General features: G+C 40.4%; 1 protein-coding gene across 1 annotated transcript in view; it reads right to left on the bottom strand.

The window, feature by feature from the left end:
• The window catches only part of Wee1 (Wee1 kinase), a 108,852-nt gene that overhangs the window by 37,447 nt on the left and 47,201 nt on the right, over positions 1 to 24,204 (bottom strand). The window contains exon 6 of the mRNA XM_067135337.2: positions 847 to 972. Coding sequence (XP_066991438.2) covers positions 847 to 972 — 126 coding nt within the window. The remainder of the gene's footprint in view (positions 1 to 846; positions 973 to 24,204) is intronic.

Below are 24,204 nucleotides of genomic sequence, written 5' to 3' on the forward strand. Positions count from 1 at the left end.
TCTCAAAACTTAGCCAACTGTCTCTCAATTGTACTTTTATGCACTTTCACTGTGTGTGCTATCCGACTATTTGTTTTACCACATTTACTTAATGCAGCAAACCGTGCAGCCTTCTTAGGTGTTATATAACATTTTTTTGCCCATTTTAAAATCCGAATTTGTCCGTCAAACACTTGCAATAACAAATACACAACAGGTAAGCATGAAAAATTTCAATGAACATTCAGAGGGATTATTAACAAACATGAAGTAGGAATAAGCACCTGCATGGATTACAGAGACATCTATGAACAATAAATAATACTATCAGAAGCATTTACTGCCATCTGATGGCACCTGATGGCACAATACACACTAACATGTCAAGTGCAAACTTTTGGTGTTCTGGTTCCCATTAACAAATCCTACAAAAATTGCCATGTAAAAAAGCCATAAATTAAATTGTTACATACCATTAGAAAGGGAATCAAACCAGCTTTCAGAAAATATATAGACTGCATTACTTTCTAATCACCCGGTCACATTAAAACATATATACATTAATCTAAAGGAAAAAATCACTGAGTTGCTATTAATATTTCTGGCACTGTAAATAGAATATTCTTTGCAGCTCATTGCTGCAATGTGTTGCTTTGCTTTCCAAAACACTTTTCTTTGAGCTTCTAACACTACAAACACTTCTAGATGCAGCTTTTTCATTCGTGTTTACTAACCAATGTACAGCACTCCTCCAAACCTTGTACATTATGTGTCGAAACAGCAAGTGCTACAAGCATATTTAGAATTTCTACTCTGCAATTCTGTGCAGTACATTCATGCATATCAATAGATTTCCAAAATACATACCTAAAGCAAATATATCTGCTTTTGTAAGATCTGAATAGTCCTCCTGAAGGATTTCAAGAGATAAGTATCTGCAATCTCCTTCCTCCACTTGAGGGTTGGTAATGGATGTAACAAAGCCCAGATCACCTGAGAAGGAAAAAGAACAATACTCTATGAACACTTGTATTTCCAAATACTATCAATATTATCAATATTTCAAAATATTATCAATAAAGAACTAGAGAAACTGGAAAATGCCGTTTGGTCCCAGTTTCAATAACGGTGAAATCCTGACATTCACCTCCCCGTGGCGGAGAGGGGGGACCGGTTGTGTGTGTATATACAGTATATATAATAAATAGCCAGCTAATGAATGCAGAGACAGAGTATCTTCCAGTATAAGTAGACCACCTTGTACCAAATGCCAACGGCCTCCTAGGAGGGCAGATGAGCAGGCAGAAGGAAGGGCACTCTCTTGCACTTGGAGTGAGAAACTGCTCCTAAAGACGGAAGAGCCACTAGATGGCCAACAACATAGGATGGGAAAGAGAACGGGAAACAACTCCATTAAAGACCTGAATAGGTATTCCAAGCATCAGCTGGTTGAGAACCTTGGGGGTTACACTCATGTCGAGTAAGTGTACCTGCTAAAACAAGAAATATTTAGCTGACGGACCACCTGCTATACATTGTAACCAACAAATCCCATATACATTGTAACCAACAAATCCCAGTCTAACAGAAGGGGTGAGGGTGAGTACCTGTGGGACTACTCGGCTAAGGTACGGCAAGCCTGACAGAAAAGTCTCTGGCCCTCCAGGTTGGGGGTTGCATATAGGGTTAACGGCTCTATTGAGGTGTGCATCCGCAAGATGTATGGAACTGTCAACATAAGAATTTATTTACAAAAAATATAACTGCAAATGTGCTTGAACAGTAACGGTACGGAGGTACATCACTGAAGCAAATGAAATCAATTGCGCCTTGTTACACTTGATTTGACTTGTGTGAATCACAAACACATGTCAAGCAATAAAACATTTCCCAATTCAAACATAGAAATTTAGTTCGATTAGTTTTCTTCTGCGCAATCTGACGACCAAATTCTGCTTTCCTTTATATACATATATGCTCATAACACTGATGGAGGAGAAGTCCACTTTCTGTAATATACCAGATTTTTTCTACGAGAGTGTACAATAAATCTTATATTTTAAATAATTCTGACTTTCTTTCTCAAGAAAACTGTTAACATGAATTATTCATAAAAATGACATTTGAAATGGAGATTTTGCTGAAAATTTCATTCGTCATCACAAATTACTTCTGCCTCTTCAGTATCTTTATATATATATATATATAATTCGCTGGGGCCATCAAGGACCACGTTGTCTTGTTGCATTTGACACTGAACTTGGCCTTCTTTAGAGCCCAAATTTCCCTCATTTTTTGTGAGTGGGCCTGCTTACGCTCCTCTGTCCAAGAGGCACAATGTCTTCTCTTCGGTTGCTCGTCTCGGTTTAGCCCGTTCGTCAATATTTTCTTGCGGAAGAGATCTCTGTTAAAGGCATCTTCAGCTGAGATATGTAGCATTTGCAGGTCTTCTTTGGTATTTCTAAACCAGGGAATTGTGGTTTTGGAGTTTGAATCAAAAAAGTGAAAGATTTCTTTAGTTAACTTTCTTCTGTCCATTCTTTTCAGATGACCGTAAAATCGTGCCCGTCATTTTCTGATTGTGTTGGTAATTTTCTCTATTTTGCTGTAGACTTCCTTGTTGGATCTCTTTTGATGGATTCCATTTCTGTACTTTGATCCCAAGATTCCTCTCACAATTTTGCGTTCACTTTTCTCCAGTTCTTCAAGGAGTCCTTTGTTGGCATTTAGAGACAGGGTTTCGGCTGCATATAGAACTACTGGCTTCAGAACTGTTTCATAGTGACGTATCTTGGTGTTTTGGGAAAGGTATTTTTTGTTGTAGATTGTGCGGGATGTTTGGTAGGCTATTTCCAGTTTGTGTACTCGCTCCTGAAGTGCTTCTTTGTCCAGTCCATTTTTCATGATGATCTCACCCAGGTATTTGAATTTGTCTACTCAGGTGATGTCCCCGTATTTTGTATGGAGTTTTGGTGGAGCCTCTTTGATGTTAGTCATTACTTCTGTTTTCTCAAACGATATCTGCAAACCAGTTTGTTCGGCAATTTCCTTTAAAATTTCAACTTGAGCTCTAGCGGTTTCTATGTCGGTTGAGAGAACAGCAATATCATCGGCAAATGCTAAGCAGTCTGTTGCGATCCCCTTGGATTTGGTTCCTATTCTCAATGGACTGTAGTTGGCTTCCTGTAATCTCACTCGCCAGGTTCTGAAGATCTTTTCAAGAACACAGTTGAAGAGTATCGGGGATAGCCCATCACCTTGTCGGACTCCTGTTTTGATGTCAAAGGAATGCGAGAGACATCCGTGGAACTTCACCTTGGATTTTGTATCGGCCAGGGTGGCTCTAATTAATGACAGCAGTTTCAAATCAACTCCAAATTCATTTAATATGTTTAGCAGGACTTCCTGGTCAATGGAGTCGTACGCTTTCTTAAAGTCCACAAAGACAGACACATACTGCTTGGACCTTAGTGTACAATATCTGATGATCGTTTTGAGATTTTGGATCTGTTCAGCTGTTGAGCGACCTTTTCTGAACCCTCCTTGGTATTCACCTATTTGATGTTCGACTTGTGCTTCCAAACGCTCCAGGATGGCAAGTGATAGAATTTTGTAAGTCACGGGTAGCAAAGATATTCCTCTGTAGTTGTTGATGTTCTTCATGCTGCCTTTTTTGTGTAATGGATGGATCAAAGCTATTTTCCAATCTTTGGGTAGGGTCTCCTTGTTCCAAATTTCTTCTATTTGCTTTTGCAAGATATCAAGTGATTCTTCTGGGGCATATTTCCATAGTTCTGCTACTACTGAGTCTTCCCCCGGCGCTTTGTTATTTTTGAGACGGGCAATGTGGCGCTTGATTTTATCTCTGTCGGGTGGTCTGGAATCTGGGTACCTGAGTAAGGGTTCCTTGGTCTCAATGGCGCTTTGCGGTTTAGAGCAATTAAGTAAATTCTTGAAGTAATCTGCCAGAATGCTGCAATTTTCTTCATTTGACGTCGCCAGTGTGCCGTCCGTTCGCTCAAAGCATAGAGATGGTGGTTTATAGCCAGTGAGTTTGCGTTTGAAGGCTCTGCAGTACTCTCTTTCATTCTTCCTAAGGTTTTGTTCTATCTTTTCAATAAGAGATTTTTCGTATTTACGTTTCTCAGTTCTGAACACCCTAGCTGCTTGGGCATGTTGGGTTTTGTAGGTTTCCCAATCATTTTCAGATTTCGTAGAGTTGTACTGTTTCCACGCAATGAGTCTTTCTTGGAGGACTGATTCGCAGGTACTATTCCACCAGGCATGCTTTTTGCTTCTCTTGATTTCTGCAACGCCTTTGGCGGCCTCAACAAGGAGACTTTTGGCGTTGTTAAAGTCACAGTCATTTGGTCTAGCCTTCTCCTGGAACTCCTCGACCCTTTGCCGAAGTTTATCATTGTCGAAGCGTGTGGTGTGATCTGTTTGGTTGTCTTCCTTGTGTTTGCGGGAATTGGTTTGAATTTGATAAGAGACATATAATGATCTGAGGCCACATTGATGCCTTTCTTTACCTTGACATTCATAATCTCAGGGCTGTTTCTCCTGGAGATCGCAACATGATCAATTTGGAACTCTCCGAGAGCTTGGACGGGAGAACGCCAAGTCATTTGCTTTCTGGGTAGATGGCGAAAGTGGGTCGACATGACTTGCAGGTTGTGATTTTTGCAAATGGTCACCAGTCTTTTGCCGTTGGGATTGGTTCTTTTGTGAGCAGGGTAATTTCCTGTAACTTTCTTGTACTTCTGCTCTCGACCTAGTTGGGCATTGAAGTCACCCAAAAGAAGCTTGACATGGTGTTTGGGGATTTTGTTCAATTTTTCATCCAGTAGGTCCCAGAAATTATCAACTTCGTCTGGATCAGACTTGTTCTTATCGTTTGTAGGAGCATGTGCGTTAACTAGGGCATAGGTTTTGTTCGCGCATTTAATTGTGAGTATAGACAATCTGTCATTCACAGGTTCGAAATTTGCAACCGATTTAAGGATCTTGGTTCTAACAGCAAACACGGTTCCAAGCATCACAGCTCCATTGAGGATTCCTCTTTGCGCTTTGCTCTTGAAAAATCGGTAGCCTTCAGATTCAAGGAGAAGGGGAAGTAGATTGCAGGCTAAGGGCCCTATTCAGGATCAGAATTCAGGACAGGTGTCTGTGCGAAATCGGTACGAGTCACTCCAGGTAGATCAACAGAGGGAAGATGAGGGACAGGGAACTGTTGCTGAGATGCGTGGAAGTAGGAGGAAGGGAAAAGGTAGGAAAGGGAAATGTAGAGTAGAGGATAGGAAAAGACAGGTGGAACAGGGTCATGGGAAGGAGAAAAGGGAGGAGGAAGTAGCTTCTGCAGCTATCAGGAAAGATAGGGCTGACCAGGAGGGGAGGGGATCAAATGAGGTGGGTAGGGTTGAGGCTCTGGTCATGGGGGATTCCATCGTTAGACACGTGGGGAAAGTGTGTGGAGGAAAGGGAACCAGGGTAGAATGTTATCCAGGAATTAGGTTGAGGCAGATGTTGAGGAAAGTAGAAGAGAGGGAGGAGGGGAAGGAGAAGGTGGTAGTGTTTCACGTTGGTACCAACAACGTAAGGCAAGCTGATTTAAGTACCAACATAGTTGGAGATGTGTGGGATCTGGTAAATGCAGCACGGGTGAAGTTTAAGAAAGCGGAGATTGTTATTAGTGGAATACTGTGTAGGAGGGATACTGACTGGAGGGTGATTGGGGATTTAGATGAGACTATGGAGTGGGTATGTGGGAAACTGGGAGTGAAATTTCTAGATCCTAATGGGTGGGTAGGAGAAAGGGATCTGCGCTCAGATGGCCTTCATTTAAACCGCAGTGGTACGTATAAGTTAGGAAATTTGTTTGGAAGGGTAATAGGAAGGTACATTCAGGGAAACGGGATGGCCTAGGGAGCGGTGATAAGGGAACAGGGAACTGGAAATCAAGTAGGGATGACATAAAATTGTTAGTATTGAACTGTACAGTGGAAGTATTGTAAAGAAAGGAATAGAATTAAGTAATTTAATAGATATATATTTACCAGATATTGTAATAGGAGTTGAATCATGGCTGAAAAATGATATAATGGATGCAGAAATTTTCTCACCGCACTGGAGTGTGTATCGTAGAGATAGGATAGGAATGGTGGGAGGGGGAGTGTTCATTCTGGTGAAAGAAGAATTTGTAAGCTACGAAAAAGTTAAAGATGAGACACATGAAATTCTAGGTGTAAGGCTCATTTCTAAAGATAATAGGCAACTTGATATATTTGGAGTGTACAGATCGGGAAAGGGTAGCACTGATGCGGATTCAGAATTATTTGATAGGATAGTCAGCTATGTGGGAAACGACATGGAAAGAAATGTGATTGTAGCGGGAGATCTGAATTTGCCAGGTGTAAATTGGGAAGGAAATGCGAACGACAGGAAGCATGACCAACAAATGGCAAATAAGTTAATATGGGAAGGACAGCTGATTCAGAAAGTGATGGAACCAACCAGAGGGAAAAATATCCTGGATGTCGTGCTGATAAAACCAGATGAGCTCTATAGGGAAACTGAAGTAATAGATGGTATTAGTGATCATGAAGCTGTTTTTGTGGTAGTTAAAAATAAATGTGATAGAAAGGAAGGTCTTAAAAGTAGGACTGTTAGGCAGTACCATATGGCTGATAAAGCAGGCATGAGGCAGTTTCTAAAAAGTAACTATCATCGGTGGAAAACGGTAAATAAAAATGTAAACAGACTCTGGGATGGGTTTAAAGAAATTGTTGAGGAATGCGAAAACAGGTTTGTACCTTTAAGGGTGGTAAGGAATGGTACGGACCCACCTTATTATAACAGAGAAATAAAGAGACTAAGAAGGAGGTGCAGACTGGAAAGAAATAGAGTTAGAAATGGCTGTGGAAGTAAGGAGAAATTGAAGGAACTTACTAGAAAATGGAATCTAGCAAAGAAGGCAGCTAAGGATAACATGATGGCAAGCATAATTGGCAGTCATACAAATTTTAGTGAAAAATGGTAGGGTATGTATAGGTACTTTAAGGCAGAAACAGGTTCCAAGAAGGACATTCCAGGAATAATTAATGAACAAGGGGAGTGTGTATGTGAGGATCTTCAAAAGGCAGAAGTATTCAGTCAGCAGTATGTAAAGATTGTTGGTTACAAGGATAATGTCGAGATAGAGGAGGAGACTAAGGCCAAAGAAGTAATAAAATTTACATATGATAACAATGACATTTACAATAAGATACAAAAGTTGAAAACTAGAAAAGCGCCTGGAATTGATCAGATTTCTGGGGATATACTAAAGACAATGGGTTGGGATATAGTACCATATCTGAAGTACTTATTTGATTATTGTTTGACCGAAGGAGCTATACCAGATGAATGGAGAGTTGCTATAGTAGCCACTGTGTATAAAGGAAAGGGTGATAAGACATAAAGCTGAAAATTACAGGCCAGTAAGTTTAACATGCATTGTATATAAGCTTTGGGAAGGCATTCTTTCTGATTACATTAGACATGTTTGTGAAATTAATAACTGGTTTGATAGAAGGCAATTCGGTTTTAGGAAAGGTTATTCCACTGAAGCTCAACTTGTAGGATTCCAGCAAGATATAGCAGATATCTTGGATTCTGGAGGTCAAATGGACTGTATCGCGATTGACCTGTCTTAACCATTTGATGGGGTAGATCATGGGAAACTACTGGAAAAAATGAGTGCAATTGGACTAGACAAAAGAGTGACTGAATGGGTTGCTATATTTCTAGAAAATAGATCTCAGAGAGAGTAGGTGAAGCTTTGTCTGACCCTGTAATAGTTGAGAGGGGAGTTCCTCAGGGCAATGTTATCGAACCTTTATGTTTTCTTATATATATAAATGATATGAGTAAAGGAGTGGAATCGGAGGTAAGGCTTTTTGCGGATGATGTTATTCTCTATAGAGTGATAAATAAGTTACAAGATTGTGAGCAACTGCAACGTGACCTCGAAAATGTTGTGAGATGGACAGCAGGCAATGGTATGTTGATAAACGGGCTTAAAAGTCAGGTTGTGAGTTTCACAAGTAGGAAAAGTCCTCTCAGTTTTAATTACTGCGTTGATGGGGTGAAAGTTCCTTTTGGGGATCATTGTAAGTATCTAGGTGTTAATATAAGGAAAGATCTTCACTGGGGTAATCACATAAATGGGATTGTAAATAAAGGGTACCGATCTCTGCACATGGTTATGAGGGGACTTGTGATTATTTACAAACTCACCAAACATTCCATCATATCATTGAATCACAATCATCCTGGAACCACTTGTATTCACCAACCAAAATATCTCAACTATAATCACATAAGACTCTCACCATATTAAATTATGCCATCACATTTTACCATTAACTTTTACCCTTATCACTTAACCATTTTTTACAATCACTCTCTTCCTTACTAACCAAATACCCACCTCATCTTAATTACAGCCTTCCAATACAATCTAAATTCACTACTTCTCCTCTCATTCCAACATAGAACTCTAATCACTCTATTGCATTTTCGATACCTTTGACACCAATCAATATACACACTTCACCATCTACCAATTTAATTACTTAATAACTCTTATCTCAGCTACAAATAACACACACACTACTATTCTCATGTGCTTAAACAATTTACTACTGCTGCTTACTTTTTTACTTCTTGTCACTACGCCTTCGTCCAATTTACTCTTCTTACCCCACATCTCCTTGAGGCTCAAGCTTCCCCCTTTAGCCAAGGCACCTCTTGCTTCTGCCTTCTTGCTGCAAGCTCTGTTCCAATGTTTTCAGATTCGTCACCGTCCCATTTCGGGACCAATTTCCGTGGCTTACTACCAGTGTCTGGCCCCTAATATACGCTCTCAACCCCTGCAGTTTTGCCCTCACTAAATGCTTCTTCAAAATTCTGAAATACATTATCTCCTCTCTTCCCAAATCCCTCTTAATCCCAATTTTCTCACTCTGTAGATTACCAGAGTTCCTTATCACTATATCTGCCATCAATGAAGATAGCAGCCACACTTTTATGGGTATGCGCCCTCTCACCTTGCTTATCCTCTCCACATTGTCTATGTCTACCTCACTGAAGTTGATTTTCTGTTGAATGGCATCCACCACTTTGTAGATAATGTCTACTTTCATTTCCATCTTGTCTTCCTCCACCCCATAAATAAATATGGATTTCTTCTTGCGGTCCTGGTTGCAGACTGCTATTTCTTTCTTCAAATTTACCGCCTGCTCTTCCATATTTTTTATTCCTTCCTTTAGTGATACCAGTTCTCTCTCGCTGTCCTCCATTTTTGCTTTAGTATCTCTCGTGTATTCCTGGATCCACTGTCTCGTCTTTTCGTGCTCCTGGACTTGCTCCTGTAGCAATTTCTTTAGCTCCTCAAACGGGCATAACTCCTCCACTACCTCCTTTAGCACCTTCCTTATAATTTCAATGTCTTTCCAGATGATGTTGCTACTACTCTGTGGCCCCGGATTTATCTCCACTCCTCCACTGACCAGCAGCACAGTAACCACCATTGACGCAAGAAACACCTTCTCCTTCATTGCCATCTCTACCTTACATTCTTTTTTATTATTTGTTCTCTTCCTCATTCTTCCCTGCCATCTCCCGATAGTGACCCTGTACTGTTCAATGCAGATCATCTTCCGAGCTTACTCCATACACTCCACTTGACCCGACCGCTCCCCCACTCTTTCACCACTCCACACAGCCGGCACGCACTGCACAACATGTCTGACCTCCTTGCTGTTTTAAGCTAGACTGGCTTCTCCAGTAGTTGACAAGTTTAAAAGTTCACTGTAAAATATTTGTGTTCCTCTTGTATGTAACCAAGGAGCTGCTTTGTCAGAGTTTTTTGGGTTTATAGGAACTTTTCCATTTGGAAAAGATTTCATACTTGGTACAGCTGATGGCAGTGTGGATGCCAACTTGAATGTGTGATAAGTCCATCGATGTAGTTCTTGGCAACCACACGACAGCTGTTCTCTGCACTGTAATTAAACTCCATAAAGCTTGATACAGCAAATGCTACCTTCTGATCACGTGGAACACTGCCACCTTGCGAATGCAGTGAGAGACAATTTCTCGTAAAATTTGGGCCACCAACTATCGAAGTCAATAATGTCAACTGTTTCTATTACTTTTAGTTGAAACTTGCCTGTTTATCTTGACTTAATAATACATTCAATGTACTTTTTAATACAACATATCCTATCCATCTAATATTTTGCTTCACCAATCCGAAATCTCGATCATTAGGTAAGAAAGAATGGCCCCAATGGGAAAGTAACGAGTGACCATCTTAAATTTGTGAAGAGAGACTAAAGATTCTAAAAATCAGACAACTGTATTTTCCTTTGGAAACTGGAAGAGATAACAGGGAAAAACTGTTACACAAAGCTTATTAAAAATATATTATCAGAAAACTATGTGAGAATATGCGATGATTGAGCAGTCAAAACCAATCCTTCAGACGGTAGGGGTCCTTCAAGGGGATCCTCTGAGCCCACTTCTTTTTAATGTAATAACACGTGATGTTACAGAAGTAGTTGCTACGATTCATGCAAAAATTTATCTATACGCTGATGACACGGGAATTATATCACCATATCGAGATGAACTTCAAAACGCAGCCGCCAATCTGACAAATTGGTCAAAAGAAAACAATTTAGAAATTAATGATCAGAAGACAATAGTCATAGTTTTTAGAAGGGGAGGAAGAAGAGCAGCATCAGACATAATACGCTACGAAGGTTCACCTTTAAGGATTGTCAATACATTCAAGTATCTCGGAATGACTTTTCATACAACTGGAACCACATTTACAGCTCACATAAAGGAAAGGACTCTGGCTGCAATCATAGCAATAAACGACATAGATCACCTTAGCCAACTGTCAATCAAAACGGTCTTGAAACTCTTCCGCCTCAAAGTTACTCCAACTGTCACTTACAGCATGGAAACAATTTGGACCTTCCTGAAAAAGAAATATCTAAAAGAGATAGAAAGGGTGAAAGAAACTTTCCTTAAAAGAGCCCTATGAGTATCTAAATACACACTCTCTAGACTTGTGTATGAACTGACCCGAGAACCTTTCTTTATTGAGGATTTGCGACATACACTCTACAATCAAAAAAGGCACATCAAGAGCTCTTACATGATTTAAAATTAAAGAAGACAAAAATGTGGAGTGATTTCTATATAATGGATGCAATGACAACAGTCAATTGGTGTCAAAGTTGCTTCGACCTCAGACATACAGTGACCCGTGCAGCTGTTCATGGCTTCCATCATAAGGCGTGTGTTGTACCTAGATTTCATGATCCGAACCATGACTGTGTATGTCGATGGTGTGAGAAGTTCTGTGGTCGTTACCACGCACTGGAGTACCCGAAGAGACCGTGTTCTCTGACAAAACTTTGTAGTGATTAAGTTTATACCCCTGCACATTGTGCGCTTTTCTGTGTAAATAAATAAAAACACTGACATTCAACTGTCTCAGGTAGAAAACCTGTTGTACAGGGATTTCAGGAAAATCATGGTTTTGCATGTAGTCCATTGAAATTCTGATAACTTCTTTATTTGATAGAAATTTTTCAAGAATTCTTTTATTGGCCTTGTGGAGCTTGCAGCTTTGTTACTAGCCCAAGCCAAAGTTTGGAAGTGGAGGCCTCGCCCACACATGCTAGAGAGGCATCAATAGTTCCTCCACATGGGTGATACGGTGGTTCAGGTGAAGTGGGTGAAGGCTCACTGCGGGGTGCTGGAACCAACACATCACTTTGCTCTACGTAGCCTGGACGAGACGTAGGTTGTGAAAGGGGCGATCCCAACCTAGGGAGAAAGTCATGGCTGTGAACTCGGTCATGATAATGTCAAGTGGAGACAACGTGAGTAGGCCTACTAAAGGGGGAACAAACCTGGCTAGGTTCGGGCCAGGGCCGGACCGCTGGATGGATGACTGAGGGGGGTAGTCTTTGCTGCAGAGAGCCTGAGTCGGAGGAAGACAATGTCTGGCGGTATGCCTCACCACGGATGGCAAGAGCGACGCTCAGGACCCTAGAAGGGAAAAAACCCTATGATTGACTGAAATATGGATGCTTGTAAGGAACCAATTTCAAAAATGTTGACCTCGAGAGAAGCCAAGGAAGCTCCAGTAGAGCAGATCCGGGAGCAGGCCCAAGATGAAAAAATGGAGACAGAAGTCCCAATTGGACAGGCCGTCTCCCACTCAAAACACGAAATGGCAACAGAAACTCCAGTAGAGCAGACTGCTGTCAGAATCAATCAGCACCGATACCAAACTTCTAACACAACAGTGGAGATTGATGAATGCCACTTTAATCGATAAGACAGGAAGGACAGTCATTTTAGCCCTTGGTGAAAGAGACTTTGAAGAGCTCAAAAAGAGAAGTCTTAAGGCTAAGCTCGGACTTGGGCAGATCAAGTTTCAAGTCATAAGGGGAAAAACGAAGGAGCTAAAGGTCCTTCAGGCCAATTTTCAGCATTAAAAAAGCAGCTGTGGCCAATTTTGCAAGAAAGTTCAAGTCCGAGGCTATTAACGTGGCCCTTATTCAAGAGCCATGGGTAGTCAAGGGCAGAGTAGCAGGACTGGCAGAATCTGGAGGTAAGCTGATGTACGATACAACATCAGAAATACCCAGAACATGTCTTCTTGTGAACAGGAAATTAAAATGTCTTATGTTGCAGGAACTGCCGGCCCCGTGGTGTAGGAGTAGTGTGCCTGCCTCTTACCCGGAGGCCCCGGGTTCAATTCCCGGCCAGGTCAGGGATTTTTACCTGGACCTGAGGGCTGGTTCGAGGTCCACTCAGCCTACGTGATTAGAATTGAGATGCTATCCGATGGTGAGATAGCGGCCCCAATCTAGAAAGCCAAGAATAACGGCCGAGAGGATTCGTCGTGCTGACCACACGACACCTCGTAATCTGCAGGCCTTAGGGCTGAGCAGCGTTCGCTTGGTAGGCCAAGGCCCTTCAAGGGCTGTAGTGCCATGGGGTTTGGTTTGGTATGTTGAAAGAACTCTGTTCACGGGACTTAAGCGTGGCCAAGATTAAACTAGGAAATTGGGAGGGGCCCAGAGAAATAACCATAGGCTCTGCATACCTCCCATATGACTAAACTAATCTGCCGCCATCAGAAGAATTTGAGAACCTAATTTGCAATGCAAAGAGGAAAGGTGAACACTTAGTCCTTGGAGCAGATGCAAATTCACATCACATGGCATGGGACAGCATGAACTACAATGCAAGAGGTGAGTCTTTTCTAGAGTTTATTATTGGAACAGAGTTAACAATACTAAACATTACACTAAGCACTATGCATATTGCAAAGTTTATTCAAGACTGGAAGGTGCTGGAGGAACCATCATTGGCAGACCCCCAGCACATCCAATTTGCTACAGATGCGAGAATATGTGGGATTGAGATGTACAGAGACCCAAACAGAACCAACTGGGAGAGATACAGAGAAGTTCTAGGGAAGGCTGTACAAAAAATTCCAACTAACATGAGAAGACAGAAAGAATTGGATGAGGCAGTGGAACTATTAGAAGAGGCCATTATAGACTCATTCCATGAAAAGTGTCCTCTCAAAGCAAAGAAAAACACCAAAGAAGTAAGGTGGTGGAACAACAAAATAGCCAAAATGAAAAAGAGAGGTTAGGATGTTGTACAGAGTATCATCTAGAAATGGTATGTGGGACATATATCATACAAAACTCACCGAGTATAACCTAGAGATACGGTAAGGAAAAAGAAAATCTTGGAGACTGTTCCGTGAGAAAGTGGAATCACACACTGAAACAGCAAGGCTCCAGAAGGTTCTGAAAGCAACCCACATAAATCAAGTGGGGACACTGGAGAAACCAGATGGGTCATTTACTCAGGCGGGAGGGACACACTGGAGATACTAATCGCGTGTCACTCTCCTGAGGCTGAGTGGTGGTGGTATATTTTGTTTTAAGATGAAGTACAACGGGGCAATCATCCTCTCTGAACAAATTAGTGAAAAATAAATTTAAAATAAAAACAAAATTATTGATTAAACAAAGGAATTTGGAAACAGTACAAAATAAAACAATTATTGAATTAGGCCAAAAAAATTACAAACGAATCAAAAGGGAACCTGCGTTCCCTGAGTAACAGTACACTTGTAATTTATATACCCTTGATTAGTGCACTGTCGCACATAAAGCGGATGACGATATCAGCAGTAGTCGCGTCATCGGCTAGTATGCGTTAAGTGTTTCCAGCAGGCCGAGGCTCCGTCTTAGGCCAGAGAGATCGGCGCACTCTGTGAGGATGTGGGCCATGGTGAAGTCGGCAACACAAGAACACACTGGGGGTCTTCCCTCTTTAGGAGATAAGAATGCATAGATCGTAAATGACCTATCCTCAGCCTACACAATACTATGGCCTCTCTCCGTGAAGGCCGGGAAGAGGACCACTATACGGTAGTTGTCTTCTTAATTGATCTCAGCTTGTTGGGAGTTCGGATAGCTAGCCACTTCGATTCCCAGGACGCCAAATATCTTTAGCAGGTACATTGACAAGTCTTGGAGGTAAAAGTACCGCTTCTTTTGCAGCTTCATCCGCAAGTTCGTTTCCCACAATCCCAACGTGGCTTGGAAGCCACGCAAAAGTGTTTCTGGTGCCAACATCACTTAACCTGGCTAGAAGGTCATGAATCTGCTGCACCAGTGGGTGTTGTGAGAAAATGGCTTCAATAGACTGCAGAGAGCTTAATGAGTCGGTACACATAAGAAAGTAGCTTCTTTCGTCACACAGTGCAAACTGCAGAGCCTTTAAAATGTCGTAAAGCTCCACACTATACACGCTACTTACACTAGGAAGCGAGATCTTCGTGCTCATATCATCGGTGACGAAAGAACAACCAACATTATCTCTGATTTCAGAATCATCCGTGAAGATATGTTTCGCGGCCGGATGTCAGGTCAGAATATATTCTGCTATCGTATGCGACAGTTGCAACACAAGAATGTTAGAGGACGGATATAAATTATACTGGAGTGGTAATCCTGCAGTGGCGAGGAATGGAGTTGGTTTTATACTCCATAAAGACATTGATAGTGTAACAGATGTCTCCTTCATCAATGAGAGATTAATCAAAGCTAAAATATGCCTGAATGTCGAAACTCAAACTGTAATCCAAGTTTATGCTCCCCAGCAGGGTTGTAGCGATGACCAAAAAGCAAGCTTCCTAGAAAAACTAGAGGACATCATTGATGAAGAGAACATAGTGATAACTGGAGATTTTAATGCCCAGGTAGGAACTGATAGGTCAGGTTATCAAGGTATTACTGGTCCACATGGATTTGGTAATAGAAATGAGGAGGGTGAACTGCTTGATCTATGTACACAAAACCAACTTCTGGTGAAGAACTCGTGGTTTCAGAAACAGGATAGCCACCAGATAACGAGATACAGCTGGGATGGTCAGTATAGTTCAGTGATAGACCTTATCATCACAGGTCAAGTGGAGAAAAGGTGTATGATGTAAAAGTGATACCTAGTGAGAGCCTTGATAGTGACCATAGACTCCTCATTGCAGACCTAAGAGTCACCAAACCTATTATTAAAGTAAACAAGGAAAAAACACAAATTAAAGACTGGAAATTGAAAGATGTGGAAGTCAAACAGCAGTTTCAAGAGGAAATCAGAGCTAAAATACCAACAACAGACACAAAGAAAGGTAATGAAGAATGGAATGATTTTAAGGCAAGTCTAGTTGGTAGTGCAGATAAAATATGTGGAAGAACAAGCAGAAGAGTGAGAGAGAAAAGAACATCTTGGTGGAATGATAAAGTGAATGAAGCCATAATGAAAAGGAATAAAGCCAAAAAAAGTTCTTGATGTGGCTAAGTCTGACAGAAGAATCAACAGCGACCGAATAGACAACAATAAACTGGAAGAGATGGCAAAGGAATATAGATACAGAAAGTTGGAAGTCAAGAGAATTGTAGGGAAGAAAAAGAGAAAAGTTGGAAAGAATTTACAAATAAACTGGAAGAAGGCAAAAAGGGAATATGAAAATGATATATGGAATAGTAAAAAGTAAAAGATCAGATAAAGAAGCAATTACAGCTCTGGAGACAGCAGATGGGAATATAGTTCACAATATGAAAGATATCACGGATACAATGGGGCAGTATTTTGACAAGCTCCTAATTGGCCCTAAAGAGATCTCTGTTGAGGATGTAGGACAGACAACAATAGAGGAAGATATCCCAATTACATGGACAGAAGTAGAGCAAGCTCTCCATAGGATGAGAAGTGGTCAAGTCAGCAGGAGCTGATGAAATTACAGCGGACATGATTAAAGCTGCTGGTCCGCCAGGAATACAGTGGCTGTATAGATTTCTCAGAACAATATGGAAGGATAACGAAATACCTGAAGATTGGACAAAAGGGGTGATAGTTCTTATCTTTAAGAAAGGCAGTAGAAGGAAAAGTAAAAATTACAGAGGCATTACCCTCTTATCAAACGGCCTTACAATTATGGAGATCATTGAAGCCAGAGTAAGGGATACACTAGAGCCTATCTTAGAAGAGGAACAACACGGCTTTAGGACTGGAAGAAGCACAACAGATTTGATATTTGCTTTGAGGATGTTATCAGAGAAACACTGGGAAAGAGGAAAAGACCTAATTATTGTGTTTATGAACCTTGAAAAGGCGTATGATAATGTTCCTAGATCAACTATTTGGAAAAGTCTTAGAAAACTTGGTGTACAGGAGTACCTTATTAGGAAGATCCAAATGCTTTATACTAATTGTAAAAGCTGTGTCAGAATTGGAGATGGTCACTCTGAATGGTTCAATACAACCAAAGGAGTACAACAGGAAAGTGCCTTATTCACCTCTTCTATTCACAGCAGTTATGGATACCATTTTAAAGGAACTAAAAGGAAAAGGTAATAAAGATCTTCAGGCTCTGGTGTTTGCAGACGATGTGGCAATATGAGATGAAACAGAGAAGGAAGTGCAAAATAATCTGAATGCATGGTGTAAGAAGTTTGATGATTATGGAATGAAATTGAACCCATCAAAAACAGTAGCATTGAAAATCAGCAGGCATAATACAGAATGCAACATAAAAATACAGGACCACCAAGTTATTTAGGAAGCGTAATGGCTAGTAATAACAGAGCTGAGATAGAAATAACAAACAGAGTAACCAAAGGCTCTAACTTTTATAGTATCGTTAGACACCTACTATGGGATGAGAAGGTCCCACAAAGAACAAAAAAGACCCTGTACAAGTCATATTTCATTCCCATCCTTACATATTCTCTGGAAATCTGCACACTAACATCGAAGGATTGTAGTAGGATTCAAGCCTGTGAAATGAAATTTCTTAGAACTATCCTCCAAAAGCTCCGACTTGATCATGTGAAAAATGATGAGAACCGATCTAACCTAGGTCTAAATGAATCGATGCAGGAAAGACTTAGGTCATCTAGACTTAAATGGTTTGGGCATGTTAAACGAATGAATTTGGAAAAGAGAATAACAGGTAGAAGACCAGCTGGAAGACCAAGAAGAAGATGGATGGACCAACCGAGGGAAGACATGGAGAGAAGAGGATGGAATTGGGAATCTGTCTTGGACAACAAAATGTTTTTGAATAGGCAATTTTGGAAGACGCTCATTTTCAAACACCCTACCCGGGTCGCTGGAAGGGCAAACCGATGATGTTGGTGAACGAAGTATTGGAAATCTATATATATATATAAAATAAGAGTTTTGTCTGTACATTGCTCAGAATTTGAAAAGAATGGTATTTCCATACCTGCCAACTTCTAGAAAACAAAAATAGGAAGATTTTTTAATTCTTGGATTTCATCACATATATTCCACCACGGTCAGGGTGAAAAAAGGTCAACATAAAAGGCATACATATCTACAGTTGCAATGCGAACTGACCATTAAATTTAAAATCATAAACTACCAAAACATAAAAATGGTTACAAGAAAATGTACCTGATCATTCTCATTTATGACACTTCAGCGAATAATAATATTTATGTCACACCGACACACGCAACGAAATGCATAATACCATATTTTCTCGCGTAATTAACGCACTTTTTTGACGAAAAATACAGGCGAAAACTTCGGATGTGTAAATTATTCAAGGAATTCAGATATTTACAATTCATTTACATTTAGAAGATACATCAAATGTAATATAAACACAATTGGTTCAACTCGTTTGCTGTTATCGTCATTTGGCGTAAAATTCCGACGTGAGATTTTTTCTGAAAAGTCAAATAGGATACTTCAGTTAAGTTAGACACGTGGAATTGAAGTACCGACACTGGAAAATATTCTTCCCATTACGAGCTGACAATACGACCTGAACTGAAATAAACATGAACTAATAAAAGTACAATTCATGTAATGTCACAACAATGACATACCGGCAAAAAAAAAAAAAAAAAAAAAAAAAACTGTCCAACACGAGAAGGGCCGGGCATCGAAGGAGGGACCCTGCTACATTACCCCATACAGTTCGTATCCAATCTTGTACGAGTGACGTGACGTGTCCATCCACCCTTCTTCTTGAATACGAACGTGGATCACTCGCAGAAATCTTGCTTTAGACATTATTTTTCGTTTTAGAACAATGTAAGGTGCAAGCTTTCTGACATCAGCTGTTACAGCAAGCATTGCAGTACAACGTTGTTTTTTGCTTCCGGTAGCGTGTACCAAGACCGATTGGAGTCGGTCTTGCGCGTACGATAACACTGTATGTTCCTTTCTTATCGATTGTTCGATTTTGTGGCATATGGAAACTGACTGGCGTCTGACCTGCGGTTCCTATAAGGGAGATCAAATATTCCTTCACTTTACGCTTCTCAATCACAAAGCGATGAAAATGGTTTAAATAATTTGTCATTTTTTGGCACGATGATGTTCTTCGTCGAAGAGGAAATCCATTTCTCTTCATAGAATTAATCAAATACGAGACACTGATTCCATGTGCAACGGTTTTTTCACATTATTTAAAATACTGCATTTCGTGAGGAATGGCTTATCCAACGTTGCGTAACAAAATAATATTTAAGTGCAGTGGGATTACTGCCGGCTAATAACAGCACGTTGCCCTGTATTTGGAACGCCCGCTTTCGCAATAGGAAGCCTGCTACTAGAGTAGTTGACATCTTTATTTCGAAACGCATCCGGAGCTGCGTGATGGATGTTCGAAGTTGTGGGTGCGTCAAAGATGTAAACATTTCTTTTTCTCCACTTTGGACCCAAAAATATTGGGATGCGTAAATTATGCAAGGGCGTTAATTACGCGAGAGAATACGATAGTTTCTTTATCAGACGGTAAAATGAACAGAAATTTATAGGTATCTCTGAACACCTGGAGATAACGTTTGCTATAATTTTTGGCCATAAGGAAAAGAGTACCTGAAACTGTCATCGACACAACCACCTTAAAAACATTCAACTCATTAAAATGATGCACTTAAATACGCGAAACTACCACATATAAAACAATTCAATACGTCCCACACGTTATTAACATACGACTTTGGCAGTGGGGGAAAGCATAGAAATGCAAGAAAAAACAAGTGGCCTATAACTCCGACGAAACTACGCATAGAAACGATGGTAACAGCGTGCGAACAATAACTAACTCGCTTTCATCCCGATTAACTGAGTCGCTAGCGCGCACCAGCCTGTCTTCCCTACAGGACGATAGCCGCCCCGAATTCCCAGTTGTATAAGCCGCACACGCTGCTGTGGTGAGCGAGAAACACAATACACGAAGGCACCGGACGAAACACTCACGAAATAAAGCATCAAATAAACACACTTGAAAATGATGTTTCGTAAATCACACAAGCAGATAACAATTTATCCTAGGGGAAGAGTATTGGCCGTACTAGATGTTATACTGGTCAATAATAGAAGTAAAAATAAATCGGAAAATCAGAAGACGAGTTAAAAACCGGAAAGTTTCCGGGTAAATCGGAAGGGTTGGCAGGTATGTATTTCTGTATCGATCATGTCCACAGTAACAAGAAAATGCCGTTTTTACTTTTCCGTAATTTCTGTCCGTCTGTCTTTCTGTATGTATGTACACGCATCACGAGAAAACGGCTGAAGAGAATTCTTGGGGGTGAGCTGCTACAATCTAGGCTATAAATTATTTTATTCACGCTGAGTGAAATGGTAGTTTAGGGGAAGGCCTAAAATTCAATTCTCAAATATTTATATTATTAGTGGTCATATCGATAAATACTACATAACTAAAGTTATATAGAATTAAATTTCGGATCATTTACATCTTATGCATTTTTACTGTACCGGCTATGATAACACAGATATTCATGAATTTGGATTTTTGTTGCCAAGTCCATATCAACGCCGAGCCTCGACAAAATGGGTACACAGAATTTAATGAAAATCGGTATATAGAGTCGGGGTATAAGAAACTACAGTTTAAGCTATAAACAATGTTATTGACCCAGGGTGAAATGGTCGTTTAGGGGAAGGCACCTAAAATTTAATTTTTAAATACCTATATTCTTGGTCCTATGGAAAAGTACTACATAACAAAAGTTATAGAGAATATAATTTCTGATCATTTATGTTTTATTCAGTTTTACCGTACCGACTATGATAAGAGTGGTATTTCAGACCCGGAAGACAATTAACAATGTGAAGGCCTACAATATCGAAAGCGCGTAACATAGATCAACAATAACATTACACTGACCGTTGTTTGTTGTAATGTTCTTTGTCTCTTATGCTGACATTCAACTCCGATAGATGGGATTACTGCTGCGTACCGAGTATAACAGCCTAACTGAATAATGGCGGGAAATAGCTGCGGAGTTAGATAACTTTCTTCTTTAGCCTGCCAAATTGGAAATCTATATATATAAAATAAGAGTTTTGTCTGTACATTGCTCAGAATTTGGAAAGAATGGTAATTCTGTATCAGTATGTCCACAGTAACCAGAAAATGCACTTTTTACTTTTCCGTAATTTCTGTCTGTCTGTATGTATGTACACGCATCACTAGAAAACGGCCAAAGAGATTTAATGAAAATCGGTATGCAAAGTAGGGGAATAAGTCGCTACAATCTAGGCCATAAATAATTTTATTCACGCTGATAGAAATGGTAGTTTAGGGGAGGGCCTAAAATTTAATTTTCAAATATTTTTGTTTTTAGTATTCCTATCTTCATAAAAATTGGTATGCAGAGTCGAAGAATACGTCGCTACAGTATAGCTTATGAATAATTTTATTCACGCTGAGTGAAATGGTAGTTTAGGGGAAGGCCTAAATGCAATTATCAAATATTTATATTATTAGTTGTCGTATCGATAAATACTACATAACCAAAGTAATAGAGAATTAAATTTCCGACCATTTATGTCTTATACATTTTTACCGTACCGGCTATGATAACAAAGATATTCATGAATTTGTACTTTGTTGCCAAGTCCATATCAACGCCGCGCCATGAGAAAATGGGTTAACAGAATTTAACGAAAAATCAGTATATAGAGTCGGGGAATAAGAAACTACAGTCTAAGCTATAAACAATTTTATTCATCCTGGATGAAATTGTAGTTTAGGAGAAGGTGCCTAGTGTAATTTTTAAATACCAATGTTGTTAGTCCTATCGAAAAGTACTATATAAAAAAGTTATAGAGAATAACATTTCCAATCATTTATCTTTTATTCAGTTTTACCGTACCGACTATGATAAGAGTGGTATTTCAGAGTCGGAAGAAAACGAAATGTGAAGGCGTATAATACCGAAAGTGCATAACATTGATCAACAATAACATTACATTGACCATTGTTTATTGTGATGTTCTTTGTCTCTTATGCTGCTTCTCAACTCCGAGTATAACAGCCTGACTGAATATTGACGGGAAATAGCCGGGGAGTTAGAAAACTTTCTTCTTTATGATGCCATTCCTCAGGTCCATACATTTTCTGATATAGCTGGTACGTAACACGCTGGATTATCATAGTATTTCAGCTATTCGATCCCTACTCTGACTCGCTGTTTCTTTGTGCAGTGTGCATACTTAAGGCAGAGCCTCACTTAGTAGTAGTAGTAGTAGTAGTATGGCCTGGTCTAGAATAACAATTAAGCATTTTCCGAATTATAGCACCACAATATTCACTAAATAACTCAAAATTCAACTCTGAAAAGAGCCGTTTCTCAAGAAAAGCTCCTTTCTCTTCACTTTTATTAAATTCTACATTCAATTTATTCCAAACTAGCAGTGAAGAGGGGGTTTCTCTTCTGGCTTGGAGGAAAAGTTTGCCTTCAAGTCAGATTTTTCCGCCGCCAGTGTAGTGAATTGATATTTTCCGATTCATCGGGTACTCCTAGGAAACAGAATAGTAATTGGGCATAGTTTTTGCCCTGGGAGTCTCCACTATTCGACCCTCTCCCCGCCGAAGAAAGCCGAAGAGTGTTCACAGATCACGGCTGTCTGTGGTTTGGTCATTCCAGGTCTGGAACTTTGGACTGTTAGGTAGGCAGCGTAGTCCTGTTTGTTAAAAGTGAGAAAATGTGTGGGGTTTCACTTGAAGAAGTATTTCGTAATATGAAAGCATTGCTTTAAATCGCGCCATTCCTATAGACGTCATTGTATGTTCATTTCAGTTGGGAAAACCACTAAGACAGTCTTTCTGAGGATGAAAAAGGCATTATAATGAAAACATCCCAACCTGATTGTGACTGATGGTATGAAATTGGAACTACCATTACAGTGAAAATTCCCTCAGTCTTCATATGAGAAAAGATGTTTGGTGACCTCCCGTCGCGTTTCTAGGGTAACGTTAAGAGCTATACAATTTAAGACAATTTTGCTCACAACATGAACACTACGTAACCTAGCCCTTTCAGACCTGAAAGAAAACTGGAGGTGTGAATTTTTGTTTGTACGTCAAGAACTGACTAAAATGCTCCTCAATACACATATTAATAGTTTATTTTACAAAATAAAAACTAACATCCGAAAAACAGGACCCACACAATTGTGCGTATCAAAATTCAAAACCTCGTATCACGTACGATGGTGTAGCTTCAAAATTTACGTTCACTAACCAATGTACACACTTCATTGAATATATTCCGGTATTCAGTAAAGCTTCTAGATTAATATAAACGCACTACTGCTTCCTTGCTCCTCGCCGATCAACTGTGCTTTTTAAACTCTTCTTCCTTCGCCCTGGCGGTCAAGTGCATACTAAAATCAATTGAAATACACGCCAAGTGTCCTGCACAATCACTGCAGTCCAGTGTAGCGCCGAAAAAACATCAAATACGGTCAGGGATAACTAAAATACGAACCCGCACAATTGTGCGTACTCGGTCTGAAAGGGCTAGAATTCTGTATACAATGTAGAATTCCGTAGCGAAGCACGGGTACATCAGCTAGTAATTCTGATAAACGGAGGAATCCGGGTTCACCTTGGGTCCACGGAGTAGATCTAGACGTATATCCGGTCACGGAACTAACCACGGAGGTACCTCACTGGAAGTTTGGTCAAGACAACCACCGATATCGATATTCAGATCACGTGTGGCTTTCAGCCGGTTGTGGTACCTGTGGTGGTATTGGGTACTGAAGATGCATTGATAGCCTGGGTGTAGTGGCATCTCACGAATTTTCGCAGAGTATTATCGAAGGGAAGATACAGGGGAAGAGATCTGTTGGGAGAAGAAGAAATTCATGGCTGAAAGACCTTCAAAGATGGCACTGCTGTACTTCAGAAATGGCATTCCATTCTGCGGTGTCAAGATCATAGCTAGTTACGTGGATTGCCAACCTCCGCTCGGAGACGGCGTCTTAAGAAGAAGATGTGACCAGTAACAGCTGCCTCCTGATCCATAAAGGTGGAACTCCCGCTTCAGCGAGTAGGCTGGGAATGGAGCTAGTACGGAAAGCTCCCGTTGCCAGCCTAACTCCACTATGGTGAATACTGTCTAAAAGGCTCAGCGTAGATTTTGATGCTGAGCCATAAGCCGTACTTCCATAGTCAATTCGGGAGAGGACCGTTGCCGTGTAAAATCGTAGCAGCACCACACGGTCAGCCCCCTACGAAGTGCCGTTGAGAAACTTAAGAGTGTTAAGTCT

This window comes from Anabrus simplex, chromosome 1, assembly GCF_040414725.1.
Source record: "Anabrus simplex isolate iqAnaSimp1 chromosome 1, ASM4041472v1, whole genome shotgun sequence".
NCBI lineage: Eukaryota > Metazoa > Arthropoda > Insecta > Orthoptera > Tettigoniidae > Anabrus > Anabrus simplex.